Source organism: Giraffa tippelskirchi, chromosome 10 (assembly GCF_054371585.1).
Source record: "Giraffa tippelskirchi isolate mGirTip1 chromosome 10, T2T-mGirTip1v1.2.pri, whole genome shotgun sequence".
NCBI lineage: Eukaryota > Metazoa > Chordata > Mammalia > Artiodactyla > Giraffidae > Giraffa > Giraffa tippelskirchi.
In genome coordinates, this window is record NC_137284.1 from 99,472,529 (window position 1) to 99,491,837 (window position 19,309).

The 19,309-nt window shown below is 38.0% G+C and overlaps 1 protein-coding gene and 1 long non-coding RNA gene across 6 annotated transcripts in view; one reads left to right on the forward strand and one right to left on the reverse strand.

The window, feature by feature from the left end:
- Positions 1–4,197, forward strand: part of LOC145524871 (uncharacterized) — a 63,758-nt gene extending 59,561 nt beyond the window's left edge. The window contains exon 5 of the long non-coding RNA XR_014067904.1: positions 3,227–4,197. This is a non-coding gene — a long non-coding RNA (uncharacterized LOC145524871). The remainder of the gene's footprint in view (positions 1–3,226) is intronic.
- The window catches only part of MDFIC (MyoD family inhibitor domain containing), a 97,230-nt gene that overhangs the window by 62,071 nt on the left and 15,850 nt on the right, over positions 1–19,309 (reverse strand). For all 5 annotated transcript variants that reach the window (XM_081537925.1, XM_081537924.1, XM_081537927.1 and 2 more), the window contains exon 3: positions 14,567–14,689. In XM_081537925.1, the coding sequence (XP_081394051.1) occupies positions 14,567–14,689 (123 nt within the window). The remainder of the gene's footprint in view (positions 1–14,566; positions 14,690–19,309) is intronic.

The window sequence follows — 19,309 nt, forward strand, 5'->3', positions numbered from 1 at the left end:
GTATGTGCTTCATCAGCAATTTATTTTAACATCCACATCTCCCTCTCAAAGAGAATTGAAACTAATTATGTATTGTCCCAAATGCAAAGATACCACTGATACCATATGAATTCATATATTATTCAAAAAGCTGATTTTTTTTTTTTTACTTATTAATATGACTCTTAGGTAAACTGTATCTCCATTATAAGAGACTTTGCTCTACTCAAAGAACAAACTCTAGCTATAATAATCATGGAAATATTCTTTCCAGTATATTTACAAACATTTTGATACAGTGTTTGGAAGTCTGCTTATTCCAGAAATTTTTAACTAAAAAAGACAGCTTATTCTAATTCAGGACTGAGTGCCTAAAGAAGATGAAAGACACAAGCATTTGTAATTCTTCAGAAAAAAACAGGCAAAAGGGTTTTCAAACTTGAAATATCTGACTCACGTAATATAAACCTTGATTTTGATTTAATAAATGTCAAGATTCCTAAGATACACCATAATTCCTTACTGTCACAAATTTTAAAGTCTTTTCATTGTGCCAGTTAACAAGGCTACATGTATAAATTATAATCATTCTTACCTGTGTTATAAAACTTAAAGTGCTACATAGCAAAATTAGAAGAAACACATTCTGTACGATGTGAACATCTCTTGAGAAAACAACTTCCCCAAAGGCTCAGAGCTAAGCCAAGTGGCCAGCACCTGGGCTTTCCCCAATAGGCAGCCATATCCATCAGATCCTCTGGGTCTTAGAGTCACAACTTATAAAAAAAAATGTCTTTAAATGTAAAAACTAATTTTTAGCTTATTGTACAAGCTTGTTTGTTGTAGGGCAACACAGCTGATTGAAAACTTTACAAGTTCTAAGTCTGAGCCGTGCCTCAGAACTAATTGGGGAGCTTTAATAGTTATGATTGCCTAGACCCTACTCCCAAATGCTTCTAAGGTCATTGGTCTGGAGTGGGGCTTGTTTTTAAGCTAATGGGAAGAGATGAGAACCACTGCTTTGCACACAGGAGTATGACTGTAGAATCATATTCCCGCCCATCCACATACCCCAGATGTTCAGCTTCCATTATTAAGATCTTTTTTTCCTGCAATAGGAAAACGCCTATATTCGTACCACAAAAAGAATGGTAGATGCCAAGACTCTCTGCCTATCTCTTGGAATGAGAACAAGTTCTCATGGAGGCAATGAGTAAATAGTTCTGAAAATTAAAGAAGCCATTTTCCTAAGATGTCAAGTATATATTAAGCCTAGCAATTGTCTTGAATTTAACAAAGATGACATTCCAAAGGAGTACAGTAGATTGCAATTTTCCCAACTTTTTTTCCCTGACCTAAGACAAAGGCAGGATGCAGTCATATCATTCATAGTGGCAGAATGGCAATAAATCTGAACTAGGAAAAGGATTAGAATTTTCAGTTTGGAATAAGCTTATAATCTGGGAAAACTGCCGTTTCCCCCTGTGATTTTAATGCATTCTCTAGAGAACCGCAAACATCACAGTCCTTAGCTTTCCCTCTGCTCCACCCCCATGTGAGAATCACTGCTAGGTACTCTGAAGATCAGCTCTGCAGCCCTAAGCACACTGCTTGACTCTTCTGAGCTCAGTGTCATGTACAGGTAGAAATATTTACTCCACCTGCCTGAAGAAGTTGCTGATAGGCCAAGTTAGATCATCAATATGAAAAAAATTCCATTAACTGTGAAAAGCTCTAAGTAATAACATCGTTAATATAACTAATAAAAAGCATTCTTTGATATGCATGAACTATAGACTGAGAAATTAGCTCCTTAAGAGAAGCAGAGATAGTCAGTCCACATTTTAAGACAAATTACTAGAGCTTAACCAATTCAAAGCTGTCAGTCTCCTACAGAGAAGCTAAGTATATTCAAAAGGTACCGAGTTTCATTTATTCAACAATTAACATGTACGTACTGGGAACCGACTCTCATGCATGGCCCTGGGCTAGACATGGTGAGGGCTACAAAACTGAGTGAGATGCCAGTTCTGCCTTTAAGGAGCCTTCAGCTCAGTGACAGGGAAGAGGGCCATCCACACAGGAACTACAACTTTGAAATTAATGAGTCCTTTAGGAGAGAAGAAGAAAAACACTGTAAACCCAAACAAGGGAGAAATCACAGATGTCTGGCTGGAGATGTAAAAAGATAGGTAACTCACGTGAAGCTTGGGAGAAGGAAATCCTCAACAGGTAGAAGGAAGAGCGAGGGGCATATTTTGGCTAGGAGCAAAGTTCATGAAAGGAAGTGGAGGACAAAGTAAAATTTATTTTATTACTACAGTTCATCCAAAATAATTTACTGAAAATGTATTGTTATCCTAGAGTAATGCTAATTGCTGGGAATGCAATGTAAAGCCAGCAAACAATAGACATGTAATAGCAAAAATCAATTACAAATTGTGACAAACATTAGGAAGGAAAAGGTGCTAAGAGAAATAGGGGAACCCATTTCAGTTTGAGTGGTCTGGGAAAGTCTTTTGGAAGTGACAGTGAAGCCTGAAGGGCGACATGGAATGCAAAAGCCCAAAAACAAAGATACTCAGAGCATCTTAGAGACTAAAAGAAAGTCAGTCACAAACACAGAGGCAGGGGGAGAGTGGCAGGAGGAAGAGGAATTTCAAACTAGAAACATGTCTTGTCAAATTTTACAGAAAAAATAAAAAGGACTGAGAATAGACTACTGGACTGAGAAAAGTGACCTATAAGAAGACTAATTTAGCTGTCTTTAACTGTTCCATTACAGATTAAGATAGGCCAAGGTACTAGCTATATAGATTTGGGTTTGAACACCAGGAACGGATACTTAAATAGAACCTAAAATGTCTCAGTGATGAAGGAATTAGGATATAATCTGATTCCTTATAAAACAGTGTCATAAAAAGGCAAGGATGGACCACAAGTGGAAGTCAACCAGAAATTGTATATCTAGTAGTAGCAGAGATGTATCAATTGACATTAGAGACCACATATTTATACCAAGGGCTTCCCTGGTGGTTCAGGCGGTAAAGAACTTGCCTGCAATGCAGATGACCCCAGGTTTGATCCCTGGGTGGGGAAGATTTCCTGGAGAAGAGAATGGCAACCCACTCCAGTATTCCTGCCTGGAGAATTCCATGGACAGAGGAGCCTGGTGGTCTATAGTCCACAGAATCACAAAGAGTCGGACACAACTGAGCAGCTAACACTTTCACTTTCTTTCATTTAGACAGAGCTCCTCTTCCTGCTACACAACATTTCTGGTCTATGATCCATAGCTCTTGGAACATGAAGTGAGAAGATGGATGGTATGGCCGGCTACCTAAGTTTCAGCGTAAGTTTGGCAGATACAGTATAAGTTCATAGAATTTAGGGGATATTAAAAGATCATTTGCAACTCCAAGATGGCCATGAAAAAATGGTAGGTTAAGTGAAGGAGGAGATGAGAGACTATGGGGAAAAAGTAAATAGTTAGCAGGTTAGGCATAATTAAGGTAAAGTGTAGGAAGAAATGAGAAAGTTAATTTCTGATTTCAAAATCTTAGAATAGAGTAGATCTCATTGGTGGCAAGGTCCAAGATGTGTCCATATTTGTAAGATGGCTAGTGAAATAGTTAAAATGGGCAAGAAATGATGTGATTTCAAAGAAATTAAAAGAAGCTCTACATCAGTCAAACAAGGGAAACCTGACTTAGAGGACAAATAGGATACTAGTTAAGCAAGCTCCGGGAGTTGGTGATGGACAGGGAAGCCTGGCATGCTGCAGTCCACAGGGTTGCAAAGAGTTAGACACGACTGAGCTGAACTGAACTAAGCATAGATTATGCTAGAAGCTAGAGCTGAAGGCATGAATAGTCACAACAATATTATACCCAACACACATTTACCCAACAACCAATGTACCACCAACACCCCTCAACCACCTTTCCAGGCACCAGACCGGCAACTAGACTCAAATTTAAAGTTGAAATGATGAAAAGATTTTGTAGCCTGAAATTAGCTGTTCACCCTTCCTTGAATTAGTTTCTCTGAGTCCAAGCAAATTTCAATTTCATGGCAAAAGTATTATTCAATCCTCTATTTAAAAAAAAAAAGACTCATATGCATATGTATATATACATACAGTCTTTGAAATTTGATAAATTAAAAGGAATCTTTTGTTTAAGAAATTAAAAGGCAAGCTGTGCATATCTAAATAAACACTGAATGGTTTTTGCTGTTTCTTTCAAAAAGCCAGACCTCAAGGCAACCCCTTTAAATTGGCTAAAGTAAAAAATATTGAAGACTTAAGTAGGTAAGAATATGGGTTTAATTTTATATTCCCAGTACTAAGTTTTCTTATTCAGAGCTATTTGGGTGAGACTTTTAAAAATTTACTGCATATGGGGGAAGTGCAATGAGAAAAGTCTAACTCAGAGGACTAGTATAGAACAATGTTAATTACACTCAATCACACTATTCACTAGGTGTGCTGTTGTCACTGATACAACCTACATTATCATTCCACTTTGTGATTATAACAGCACCTTGGTAATGTTGAAAGAATACAGAGAAGATAACCTGCAAAGAAGGTCTCTATATAGATGATACATGAATGAATCTTTTTCATAGAGACAAGCAATGTATGGGCAGCATCCAAAGATGAGACAAATGGTCTTGTTATCATCACATCAGCATGAATCAATTATTTGTGACATTTGAGATTGTGGGAATCTTTTTCCTTAAATCTCCTAATCTAAGTTCTCAAGAACCATGGAAAATGTATTTAATTAAATAACATGCCAAAGCAGAACAAATTTCTCCACCCACTCTCTTCTCTGGTTCACTTAATACAATTTCACCCTCTAATGCCAGCATCTGAGGGTTTTAAAGAGAGATTTCCCTGACTTCTGTGTCTCCTGCTACAGAACCCAGGGACTTAGTAAGAATCTAGCTTCCACTAGAGAACCATGGAGTTCAGATTTACCACCGAGTCGTAAAGGACTCTTTAAAGAATCACGGGATAAGTCAGAGTATTGACTCCCAGCTGTGCTATGGTGAAGAGCAATGGGGCTCCTGAAAGGAGTGAAGGGGAATTCCATCAATCTGCTACAGCCCCGCATTCTCAGCACTGAGCCTTGGTAAAGCTGGAGCCAGGTCTCACCCCTTCTATGGCTGGATAAGAGCTGGGAACCACTGCCTCCTTTCTTTCTGGCAGCTGTTTTCATAGCTATATGAGCTACTCATGCATGGGACTAACAACTTATCAATGGATATGACTAGTCCTGAAAAACTCCTTCATTCTTGAATTTCAGAAACTTACTAAAAAATTACAAAATGGGTACAAGGTAATATTTTTTGCTTACCAGAACTAAATCCTTGCTCTCTCAATGTTTCATGGGCCCAGCTTCATGGGCATGTGACCCATGCAAGAGCATTGAACACCAAGTTTAAAAGGACCCGTGCACTTGGTTTAATGCTCTGCGGTTGCCATTGTGAAATTCATAACAAGTCTTCCACAAGGGGTCTTGCATTCTCATCTTACACAGTTCTCCACCTTCAAAATGACATAGCTGGTCCCGTCTTCTTCAGACCCTAAGGAAAGCTGAATCTCCTGGCTTACCTGTGACCTGAGCATGTCCTACAGGTAACTGGGATCGAATGTAGCTTTGGGAAACCAGCCCCTTAACCTCATCATTTTTGCTACACAGGAGAATTTTCTTTTTAAAATATTATTGCTTTTAATACAATAAAATAATTCACCTCATGGGAAAAAATGCAATGCAGAAGAAAGTATACACAGTATTAAATAGAGTCTTCTTCACCAGTATATCCTCACTCAATTTCACATTACTAGAGCTAACTATTGCGAGGCGACATCTTCCATTAAGAAAAATAAATAAATACATATATTAATTTGACACACACATACATACACTGGTTAATTTTATCTTTTTTTTTCTTAATTCCAATTCTGTATGTCTACTAGATGGAGAAATCCTTTGAAGTGAAGTGAAAGTGTTAGTTGCTCAGTCATGTCTGATTCTTTGCAACCCCATGAACTGTAGATCACCAGGCTCCTCTGTCCATGGGATTTTTAAGGCAAGAATGATGGAGTGGGTAGCCATTCCCTTCTCCAGGGGAGCTTCCGACCCAGGGATTGAACCTGGTTTCCTGCATTACAGGTAGATTCTTTACCATTACTTTTCATTAGATGGAGAAGATTCTTTAGAATCTACCAATAAAGATAACCAGCAACTTCAAATCATGTTTATTATTTTTCACTCATTTCAGAGTCCTCAGCTGCATTCATTCAGAATAGGTGACTGACAGTGGCACAAAGGAACAAAGACCCAGAGATAACCAACTGGCTGCCTTATCCCAAGCCACTAGGCTATTGTGAGAAATTCAAGAGATTAAGAAGCAAGAAACACACAGATAAAGCCCTAACTTTGCCATGTTGATTGGTGGAAACATATGTATTTCTCTTTCCTCACCTGCCAAATATGGCAATTTTTATGAAGCTTCCAAATCCTCTTCCCAATTGAAGTCTCAGATTTAGGAAAAGCTGTTTCCACCACCTACCCTCAGGTTCATATTCGGTCCTTGGTCCTCACCTGGGATTGTTCCACTTCAGAAATCTTTAACTTCCTATTTTCCATTCTCTTTATCCATCTTCTCTTTCCACCTATCCCATTCACTTTCTGCATCTATACCTATTTTTGTTTCTTAAAAAAAAAAAAAAAAACAGAAATCTTCAGGGATTCATTAGTCTCACTGGTTTTTCTTTCTTATTTGAAAGATCTTTCCTGTCTTTACCTCTTTCCCTACCCATCTGACATTCACGACCCATCACCTGAAGCCCTCGTTGGACAATGTCCTGAAACCCTTTGCCCCACTCTCCTTTCATCACAACTATCATTTGCCCAAACTAAAAACCCTGGTCTCCTTTCCAGCTCCTGCCAGTCCCTTACCCCAGATGTCTTACTGAATCCACCTACTTTCTGCTGAATCCACCTACTTTCTGCAACCCCACCTGCCACTCTACCCCAGTCCAAGCCACCTTCTTTTCTCAGTTGGATTAATACAATAGTCTCAGTTGATCTCTTAATGCCTTCAGTCCTTATCATTTTAAACTACTGAAAAGCAATCATCCTAAAATATAAAATAAAATATAAATTTAAGCCATTTCTACCTTCCATACCTTCCATCTTCCCTTAACCTTTGTTAACAGATTATTTCCCTCCATCTCTTCACTCCTCATCTAACAAATTTACATCCCAGCTTACACAAAACTTCTCCACCTCTCCTCAAACTGGCCACGTTCTCTCTTATCTCTAGACCCATAGGTGCACTGGTCTTTAGGCTTGGAGCACTCTGGCTCCACTCCTGCCCCTGCTCTGTCTGAGCGGGCCAGCTCCTTCAGGTGTCATCTCAGACATCACTTCCTCTGGAAAGCCCCCTCAGTCTCTCCTCTACCTGAGCGTGTTTTGCAAATGTGAACACACAGCCACCTGCAGTTACTTATCATAACATTCAAAACACACAGTATCATTTCAAGATGAACTGTATGTCTCTTCCACCAGACTAAATTCTGAACGCGGAGACCACTTCCATACCATTCATCACTGTATCCAACACAACACAGTTTCAGCAAACTATTAGTACCCCATCGTAATGTAACCGATTTTTTATTCAGTTTCCAAAGTTATAGTTTGATTCCTAATCCTGAAAATTCATTATAGTAACACATTGTACAAGTATTAATCTCTGCATAAATTCACAGTGTTCAAGACCCAGGAAGTTTGAGGTTTGAGAACTAAAATTATCTAGACCGCAGTATTTATGGTCTTGATCACTGAAGGTTATTTATTTCTTCAGTGGTTAGCATTTTCATGGTGGTCTCTAAGCTAGTTCCCAGGCCTCAGCCCCTCCCTCCAGTTCAGTGAACTCCCAAGTGGAAAAAGAGTAAGTCTGGTTCCCTCACTGAGCCCTTGTCCACCACTTGTACTTCAATACCATCTCATCTCACCCCAAAAAGATCAAAAGATTTTAGGAATCTCTGAAAATCTTAATCTTTAACAAAAGAGCAGTAGGATGTAAAATGGAAACTGAATGAATCATGGTATTTGATAAAGGTGAAAAGGGAAGTAATAAACTAAATAACATTAATAGGAATCTAAGAATAATAAAACATATTTTATAGATAGAGAACATAAAAACTAACTTAGAAAGGCAGAGAGAAATATGAGAAGAAAAGAGAAAGGAGAGAGAAGAGGAGGTGGGGAGATAACGAGAAAGCAAGGGAAGGAAAAACGAAGGAAGGAAGGGAACTGAAGCAGTCTCAGACTTTTTTTTATAAATAGGCAAGAAAAATAAGGAATAGGGGGAAAGGCTCTAACCAAAATGTCATCCCTAACCACCTCCACAGACAATAAACTTTATCCAGAACACTGCCACAGTTCACTTAGAATGCTTCAAAAGAGCCTTATCAATGAATAGCACTCAAACTTAGGACTTGACAGCTTTACCTCATTAGAGCATCTATGAAACTTGAAAGTTAACATAAATGAACCAGGTGTAGCTTGGGAGTAAGAAGGGAGCAGCTGTGTGTGTGTGCTCAGTCATTCCCGACTCTGCCACTCCATAGACTGCAGCCTGCCATGCTCCTCTGCCCATGGAATTCTCCAGGAAAGAATACTGGAGTGGGTTGCCATTTCTTTCTCCACGGGAGCTTCCATACCCAAGAATAGAACCCTTGTCTCCTGCATCTCTAGCAACGGCAGGCAGATTCTTTACCACTGAGCCACCTGGGAAGCTTACCTGAGAAGGGGGTTAGAAGGATTAAAAGGGAAAAGGCAGTGATTTAGAATGCTCATCATAGGACCTTAAAGCTGAAATAATAGAAGCAAGATGGGTAAAGAATCTCTTCCCTCCTCTCATTAATTCAATACACTTAAGTAATCAAGCATTTATTAAGCATAAACCACATAGCAGCAACTGTGCTGGCCTCTGTCGTGGACATAAGTATTAATGGTCTCAGAAAAACCTGGTCTCTGTATCCAGTATGTCTGGACACATAACTCATCACAGAGAGTAGGGAAAAAAGCCTTATAACTGATACTTGGGCCCAAGAACAATAATAAAAACTGATAAATTCACTTGAGTGCTTACCCACTTAGCTCTGTGCTAATCAAGCATATAATATGCATTTTCTTATATAACCTTTAAAATAGTACAATGAGGTATATAGAATTAGTACCTACATTCTAAAAATCAAAAATACAATCTCAGAGAGTTTAGGGAACTTTCTCTACGCCAGTACTAATGGTGCATCCAGGGTCTGAACTCTGGCATTCAGCTTCTATTGCTGTCCAGGACCCTGAACCTAAGGTACTTAAAACAAAACGTGGACAATGGTTCTCCCTAGCTTTTTGGGTAGAACCCAGATGAGCATGGAATAATGCACCTCTAGGAAAAAGTGTGTCAGGAAACTTGAGCTCCATTCTAGAACAGTCTAAAATGTCATTGACCAATACACCATATATGGGGAGCCATCAGAAATGGCTTATGATTATCCACCCAACCCTGAAACCAAACCATGAGTTGGTTTTGGAATAATTGATGGTTAAAGATTCCTCTCTGTAGCAACAATTAAAGCATCTGAACTGTAGCTACATAACCATTTGGTCAGCATATTGAAAAGGATAATTTTTCTGAGAGATAAATAGAGGACAAAACGCTGAGCACGATGGACGTCACCGTGACTTGCTCCCAATATGGACTCTCACATAAGAAGCAGGAAGTGTTAAGGAAAGAATCTCCGATTAACTATGAAACATAACAGGAAAGCCATATTTCCCAGTCCTATTGGGTGGTACTTATGGGAGGTGGGAGGAGAGCTTGTTTATGCCTCTTCTGTATAAAATGAATTCTAAAGAAAACCAAATAATACTGTGATATGCGTTCAAACATGAGTGCCACTGAAAAGATTTAAATCCAAACTTCTCAGTTTTCTTTCCTTATATTTAAAGTTTAAAATGCTCTAAGTATGTAAATAGTCCACCTGAGTAGTCTCTGCTTTTCAGTATTTTACATAGAGGAAGCATTCTCTAATGTAATGAAATGGTATTCATTAATGGGTGATCAGCAATAAGTTAGCAAAGGCTGGTAAAAGAAATGATCGAGTCCCTAACAACAGAGCCTCTGGATGTTTTGAGGAAACTCAGCGGATGCCAAGAGGAGTATTTCAAGTAGAAGCAAGAGTGAAAAAGCATGACATACCAACTCAGTAAAGAGGAGGGGAGTGTGAATTAGAGAGAGAGGCTTGTGTTTTATGACCAATTAAGTGCTTACTATTATGAGAGCTAAAACCTCTTCAAAATGAATAAATGGGTTAAATAGAATGGGGATTACCATTTAAGTAGAGCATTCTAACTTTGCTTCAAATCATGGGAATTCTACAAAATCACAAAGGAGAGAATTAGCTGAGCAAAATAGCTTCATCTAATGGGAAATTTATTTCGGAAGAGAAGCTAAGGAAAATTTCTGGAGTGAAGTAATGACATTTAGAATTAGAAGACGTTTATGTAAAAAGTGATGTCCAAGGATAAAGTTAAGTAATAAGAATTTTCAGAAAGACCTAGAAAAATCTGAGAGACCTGAGGCACTTTAGAAAGAAGAAGAAAAAAAAAAAAAAAAAAGAAATAAGAAGAAAAATGTAAGCTCTCTATAGGAAATAATTAGAATAGTAGAATTTGACCTAAATTAAAGGAAAATTTACTCATGCCTATGAGTATAGGCACAGTAACACACACACACACACACGCATATGCACACACACTCACAGATATACCCCTTCCTACCTTAGAAATGCCCCCAAAGACTGAGATCAAAATGTTACTTCTGTTCCTTTTCTAGTCTAATTAAAACATGAAATGTTGCCAATTGCCTGTTATCAGTTTATGCATATTATGGGTTAAATAGAAAAATTAGTATTAATTGAGGATGTCACTTCACTGCAACATTTATTCCACCAAATTAGAGGACTAGTGATTATTAAAACAAGGCATAGCTCCAAATTATATACTGTCCCACATATGCCAATCTGAGGGGAAAAGCCAGTGTTAGCCATAGAAACAGACTCTTACAAACTCTAAAATGGAAGCCCCATTCCAGAAATTAAATACCAGAATATTTTTCTCAGAATACAAATGCCTTTTAAATTGTAAAAAGAATTAAAAAATTATTAAAAAACAAAACTTTCCCAAACTTCCTCACAAAACCTTATGTTTTTAATTCTTTACTGATTTGATTTAGATTTTTTTTTTTTTTAACAAACTTCAGTGGTTGGAAATATCTCTTTAATTTAAATTTCATAAGAAACAGAGCTACAATGCACATTCCCTGACCAGATTGTGTGTGGCCTATTTATTCGAAATGTTTGATTCCATATGGGTTTCTTCTCTTTATTTATAACTTCAAGAAAGGATTCTAATAAGTTAGCAACTCAAGGACAACTGATCTGAAATCCAGACTTGAGAGCACAGTCCCTCAGGTCTGCTACCTGCGATGTTTTCTAGAAGGACCAGGGAAGGCACACAAAGCTGGAGCCACAAGTGGGTGGTCCACTGAGGCCAGGGTTAAAGTTCACAGAATAATTTGGAAATTATTCTCAGCTTGGATCTCGTTTATGAGGCCTGAGAATACACCCTTTAATTAGAATACAATTTCCAAAGCAGCCACTCCCTTGACTTTCCAGAGCCCAGTTATTCTCAGAAAAGTAAAAACAGCCTCGTCACACTGACAGCTAACAGTCCCCTATAAATTATGCCTTAAATGTCCAACAAAAAAGGCAGCAGGCATCCGGGACAACAGAGATGTTAGCTGCCAGCCCTCACTCACCACTCTCAAGAATAGATAGAGAGAAGTTGCATTCAACAGCAGAGTCACTCCCCTTTGCTTCTTGCTTATGCTGCTGAACTGTCCCATGGAAGCTTGGAAAAAGAGTGGGTTGCACATTTGAAAATGTTCCCACACCCCAGCCGGCCTTATTTTTCTGATGATCCCTCCATCCAGCCAACCTCGCACTACAGTGGGAAACTAAAATCAATTCCATGAGAGCCAGCTGTCCGCCTCTTCCACGGTGCTCAGGGAGCCACACAGGCCTCCTGGCACAGGAGCCAGCCCAGGCCTGACTCACGCAGATGTTCCCCTCCTCCCCATGCAGCTCTGAGCCACAGCCTTCTTTCCAGGGCTATTGTTATTACAAAAGATGCACTAGGCCCCGAAAAATGCTCTAGATGCTGAAGTAAGAGGAAAACACACGTCTCTCTAAGTGCAGGGTTAAGAGAGACAGACACTAAATGACGCAGAGATGGCCAAGGACTCAATGGGGAAAGCCAAAGATGGAAAGTCAGGCTAGCTTAGTAGACTTTAGTGTCTGGGAGTTGGAACAGCAAAAGCTATCAGATTATCAAACTTGCAGATGCTATCCAGACTTGAGTTGGTTTTAAAGATGACATAAAGTGTTCCATTTGGGAAAATCCACATATCAAATCTTTTTGTATACCCAACAAAGTAGCCTTTGTCTAGAGAAGTGTGACTGGGAAAATAACAAAAATGTAGTTTCTGAAATCTGTCATCAGAATTCATAATCCAAAGTCACCCACAAATATGTGAAAATTCTTGGCAACTTATGTTTTGAGCAAGAGCAGCATTACTGTCTTTGGCCATTATCTTCTGATATCCATACATCTGTCAATTTTCCCAGCCACTCTCCCAAAGGAGGTAATAAATCTCTCTCTCTGGATTCTTTCAGTGTATATTAGTATGTACCTAGACAGTTGTTCCCAAATACTCCAGTACTCCATGATACAGGCTACACCATTATCTCAATAAAAAAACTATTTCATGCACTTTACAATATTTTTTTATCACTGTCCATAATCAATACAGACAATAGAGGAGTATATTTTAAATCCATTCACTTTAATGATATGAGTTCTGTGGCTAAAATGAGTTTCATTAAACAGCACTAAAATTTTTTAACGCAACAACATGACTTTTCATATCCTTATGCAACGGTGCTTTTATTTTAGTTTTTGTCTAAGAGCTCTTATTAACGTTTTCCAAGTGTGGGCCTTGGGAAGAGAAACTGGTGAAATAAATCAATTAATGAAACACACATACTTAAAATTCTATGAATACAGAGGAAAAAAAATAAGCAAACAATCATGTCTCCCAAAAGGTAAAGTTAAAATTGTCTGTAAGACCCTGTCTCAAGCTCTCTGCTTGCTGAAAAATCACAGATAAATATGCCAGTATCTCACAAACTCTAAAGTTTCACAATAGCAGGGTCAACATTTAGAAAGAAGACAACCAATATATGTTTTGGGGATAAATATTTACTTGAAATAATTTTTTTTTGTTTCTTTGGAAAAAGCTGAATAAATCTTGCTCCTTTCTGAGTTTCACTTCCTTTCTATTCTCTTCCCCAGTAGAAAAGTGCAAAAAACCAAAATAGTTCTAAAATTAACCTAAAACACAGTCACTTTTAGAGCTTTTGCTTGAAAACTTGAATTCTCCTTGTATAGTGTTTTTATTGTTTTTTTTTTCTTCTATAAAGTTGGCTTTTTCCTTCTACTTGCTTTTTTCTCTTTGGTTTCAATTATTCAAAGTAAATGTAATAAGTAACACAAAAAAGGTTCAGTATTATAGAGTTGTCCGAACTGAAGAATTAAATTAAAAACAAAAAAAAGTAAAGTAACACTTGATTCCCTGCATAAAACTTTTCCTCTGTCTTCTCTGAAAAACTGAAAAGTGACATGGATAATTTGGTTACCATAAATGAGAATTTCAGATGTAGTACTCCTAAGGCCATCCAGGCATGGCACAGCACAGTGCTGTTCTTTCTATATATACATTCACTACAGAGAATCTTTCACTATATGGCAAATTCATCTTGAATCCACCAGGGGGAATTTAGCGGCCAGAACAAGCCCAACCTGCCATCAACATGGATTCTGAATAGCACTTAAAAGATACTGGTGTTTCTGGACATTCCCAGAGTAAAACAAAACTAAACCAAAGCTTCTCACATATTCTACAGAGCAATTTCAAGAAGAGGGAGAGAATGAAAAGAAGCTAAGTAGTGATAAAAGTGTTAACTGTGAAAAACAGTTTGGAATCACTTGGCCAGAACAGGGACCACATGGCATTACCAAAATACTACTCACTGTCCCCTACCTCATCTTTATCTTTTTAGTTTCATTGTCTGTTTATATGTAGAATTGTCTAACTTCTACTTAGTTGTTACTCAAGAAGGAATTAAGTTTTGTCTAAATCTCTCTGAGAATGGAGTCCAAAATTTTCAGCTTAATACTTCCTTTTTAAAGACAGGATGAAAGCTGGCAGACAGTATTATTTATACTCTGCTTTTACTTCTATATTTTTAAAGACTCATGAAAAACATTTTCAGGTAAGTTGTTGACTTACAGATTTCTAGTAGAATTATATGAGATGATTAATTGAGAGCATATTATTATAGTCAGTTCCCTGAATCACTCCAATTTTCTCCAGAAATACTTACTTCTGATGAGTTCATCATCTGAACAATTTCCCCAAATGGACTGGTCTTGCATCTCTCCATGTGTGAAGCAGCTATCAGTAGCTTGAGTTATCTCTTTCTCAGTATTTTCTTTATCACATTTTTCTAAAAAAAAAAAAAATAATATGTATTATCATTAAACGCTACATATTTTTCTCTTTTTTCATTTTTATAGATTTTTTCCCCAAATGCTTCTAAATCTGCCATAATTTAAAGAAATAGGAGCAATATCTCTACTACCCATTGCATACATTATTGACTCAATAGAGATTTACTAGCATGTACTCTATGACTGAGCTTCAGAAGCGGCACTAGTGGTAGAGAACATGCCTGCCAATTTAGGAGACTTAAGAGACACAGGTTTGGTCCCTGGGTCGGGAAGATCCTCTGGAGGAGGGCATGGCAACCCACTCCAGTATTCTTGCTTGGAGAATCCCTTGCACAAAGGAGCCTGATAGTCTACAGCCCATAGGGTTGAAGCATCTTAGCACACACACATGCACTTTATGACTAGCATTGAAGAAACAGATTTTACTGTAAAAATTGTCTGTTAAAATTACTATAAACAGGTCATCTAAATAGCAAATGATCTGCCATGATAGAAAAATGTTTAACAGTTCTATCAAGGATGGAAGTGAGTCCATACATGTAGAGGGCAAGGGTGGCAGGGAAAGCATCAAAGACGATGAGAGATTTATATTTGAGTTTATGGGTTCTCCAGGGAGGAAGCCAATGAGTAAGGAAAAGTAATGTCTTATTGGGAACATAACTTGAGCAAAAAGCTGACTATAACACACGGTTAAATGAATGTTATGAGAGGTCTAGATCACTAAAGAGATTCAAAGTAAGAAGATACTCATCAGAATTCAGAGCTCAAGAAAAGCATGATAGAAAATGGTACATGTTGGATAATCTTTAAGATCAGCAGGAATTCTCAAAGTAGAGACGAGAGAAAAGCCATTCCAAGTGAAAGAACTGCAGGGCAAACTCCAAAAGAGACACTTGGGCAAAAGTTCAAATTTTCTGCACTGTGAACTACTTAAAGAGGGATATTAGGAAATAAGATTGTAAAAGTTTGAACAAGGACATGCTATGGATATTTGCATGCCAAGGTGAAAAATCTGGACCTAATTTCAAAGTAAGATAAATAAGTGACAGGAGGCACGGAAGCTATATGCACTGCCTAATCAAAGCCACACATAGGGGAAATGAACAAACTTATACACACACCAGAGGTTCTCAATCCTGACAGTACTTTAACTCACTCAGGGGACTTCTTAAAAAATAGTTTCCTGGGCCTCATAACCTAAAATTCTACTTTAATTTGGGGGTGGGGTACCCAGGTGATTCAACTGTCCTTAAATCCTTAAGAATCACTGGAGGATGGATGCATCTAAGAGGGAGAACAGAGTAAGGGAAACTAAAAGGGAGACTAATGAGAGTTTTGTCAACTGGATAAGAAGATGGGAAAGGAGGTAACTGTGAGAAAATAATCAGAGGATTCACAGACTATCAAAGAAGATGATAGCTGGAGATGACTGAGTTGTCTTAGAATGGATTTGACTGGGAAAACCTAGAGATCAGGAAAATAATTTATAAAATTTGGGCAATGTATTATGCAGCTGAATATACAATCAATTACAAAACACATCCCAACCTTCATGGACTGTAGCCCAACCAACAGTCTAGTGGATGAGTTTAGTTTTGAACATCTGAATTTGCAAGTCACAAAGTTATAGCTAAAATAGTCCTCTTTCTAAATCTGACTGCTGAAGCCATTCAAATGAATAGGCTCACCAAAACTGTGAGTCTATGAAAAGAAGAGTATCAGGAGGGGTCTATACAATTAGAAGGGAATCAGAGAAGGAAGAAAAACTAGATGATGTCAAGCCATGGAAGCAAGGAAAGGAAAGAGATTCAAACAGAAGTTGTTAGTCAACTGTATTAACATTTCCAGTGGAAGGGAAAAAAAAAGTTCTGCACATGCAGAAATTTCTCCTGTACCATGGGGATTTCACAACTGAAAAGTTCTACCATAAAACACATTTCAACACATGAAAATAGACAGACACTCAGGAATAAGTCCAGAGGCTAAGATTTCTGAATTAAAAAAAATAGGGTCTTCAGTGCTAAGTATTTTTAGAAAGCAAAACCATATACAGATAGCAGTAAAATATAAATTACAACCATACTAACCAACATGTTCTAGATTTATGTAGCATTTACTCAGCATTATCCTAGGGACAATGTAATCTTCCTGAGATGTGTCAGTTTCAATTAAAATCTTGACTTTTTTAAACAATTTCTGAAATCTTTTCACTGCTACAGTCAACCCAAGGCCTTTCTGAGATGATCAACAGAAAAGATTTTTCTAGTAGCTCTACACAGGGACTCTCCTCAGCAGACTCCGACTTTCTTGCTGCTACTGTTATGCAGCTGACTGCCGCCAGGTGTCACGCTAGTAGGCTTGATTCAATTAGTAACTCTAATTGAAGCTGAATGAAATTAATTATATAATTTTGAGCTGTTCAAGTTTAATTCCATTAAAATTAATTCATGAAACCAGGGCATTATGAAGCAATGCTGACTAAAAGAAAATAGGTATGAATAAAGCCTCTAGACACACGACTCACATTTGAATCATGTCCAATATTCAAGTGCTAAACACAGACCCTCTCAACCCTCCATTGACTAAATGAAAATGTCATGTGGCTCGTACACACCCAATTTTAGTAGTGACCCACTGCTAAGAAGAAAACAATGCTCCTCCTGCTCTGAATATTTATTGAGACAGTTATCTTTTTTTTAAGTTTCCTTATCTGTGAAATTCTAGAACTAGATGATCCCTAGAGTCTTTCTCAAGTTGAAAAAGAAAAGGAAAATTATCATTCTCTGTTTCATTATATTCAAGAAATGATAACTATGTAACTACTATTAAATCACAATCATCAATCTACCCAGCGTTGCCTCCTTTGAAAACTAAATGTCCTTAAGAGTTGGTCTCAGGCTTTTGCTATGATCCTTAACACTCAGAACCAAAGCAAGGCTCGGAAATAACTCCAAATTTAAACTGACTCATCACTTCTTCACTCTTACAAATTTCTGTGACTACTTGACTATTTTGTGTTTTTTAACACATCTATTTTTATTTTTTTAACACATCTTTAATATTTAATGGAATACAAATATGGCAGCCTCATAAATGGTGTGCAGTTATATCTAATATTGAGTAAGTGCACTGAGAGAGAATGAGATTTAACCGATTACTGCAAAATGGGCACCGTGATGTCCAGCCAATCTTATTACAACTTTCAGTAGGTTTGGGTCAGCCACTACTCATTAAGAGGAGAAAATAGCAGTTTCTAATAATCGATTTCTGTTATCTGTGTACGTTGTCTATCACTTCTGAATTACAGCAGCAGAAGCCATGGTCCTGGTTTAATCGATTCCTTTCTAGCTTTATAAAGGTTTGTAGGTGCAATTCAACTGCTATGTGGGCCTGAAAGATACGACAGGCCCACAAAGATTTGACGAAGAAACGTTTGATATGATATCAAAGGCAATCAAATAGTTTCAATGATGCATAAAATCAACCTGTATCTTTCTACAGGTTTCTGTATACACATCCTTTCCTCCCCAACTATATATATACAAGCACTCTTTCCCAACGTAGCAACTTTCTCTTAAAAGGGGATCTTCGTCATGTCAATCATGCTGTTCTTCCAAGCCACTGGCTCTCTACTATAGACCATGTTTAACATAAAGATGCACAAGTCCCAACTTTGGGATCCCAATTTGGGTGATATGGAGAAAGGAGGGTGTCACCATCATATATGGCCAGATTTGAAGAGGTACTATACAATTTAGAGAAAACTTAGAAAGCGTTAGTTGCTCAGTTGTGTCCAACTCTTCATGACTCCACAAACTTAGCCTGCCAGGCTCTTCTGTCCATGGAATTCTCCAGGCAAGAATACTGGAGTGGGTTGCCAGAAGAGGGAATCTTTCTCCAGGGGAGCCTCCCAACCCGGGGATTGAACACGGGTCTCCTGAATTGCAGGCAGATTCTTTACCACCCAAGCCACCAGGGAAGCCCTTCTGTACTGTAAAATTTAGAGAAAACTTAGAAAAGCCCATCAAATACTGAGATATAGGCCTTGCTTCTCATCCCCTTGTCACAGTATTCCAAGTTATCAGGAAATACAATTTAATCAAATCACTAATTAATATAGAGGGATTTAGTTCTGTCTCTATGTTAGGACAACACTGAGAATACAAAACCTGAATTACTACACATAACACTAAACTGTCCTACTAATAAATGAACATTAAGAAGTATGTTTTAGGTGTTAACACAAAAGCTGAAGACACTTTAAAAATATCACTATAGCAAAGGACAGTCATACACCACTGGCATCTGCTGCCAAGAGGCTAGCCCCCACACATTCTATGGCCACATCAAGGAGGGAAACACAGAAGAATTGGTGGATAAGGGGGAAAAGCTTGGTCCTTGATAACGAATCCTCTAGCTGGGGAGACCAAACGCACACACAAAATAATCAAGCAACCACAAAACAGAAGGGAATGAAAACTGCCCTGGGTCCTAATTCTGGGTCAAAGACTGACCAGCTGTGTGTCTGGGGCTCGGCCTCATTCTCTTTATCCAGAAATGAGGGCATTGAGCTGGATGGCTGCAGAGATCTTTGTTGTCTGTAAAATTCTGTAAAT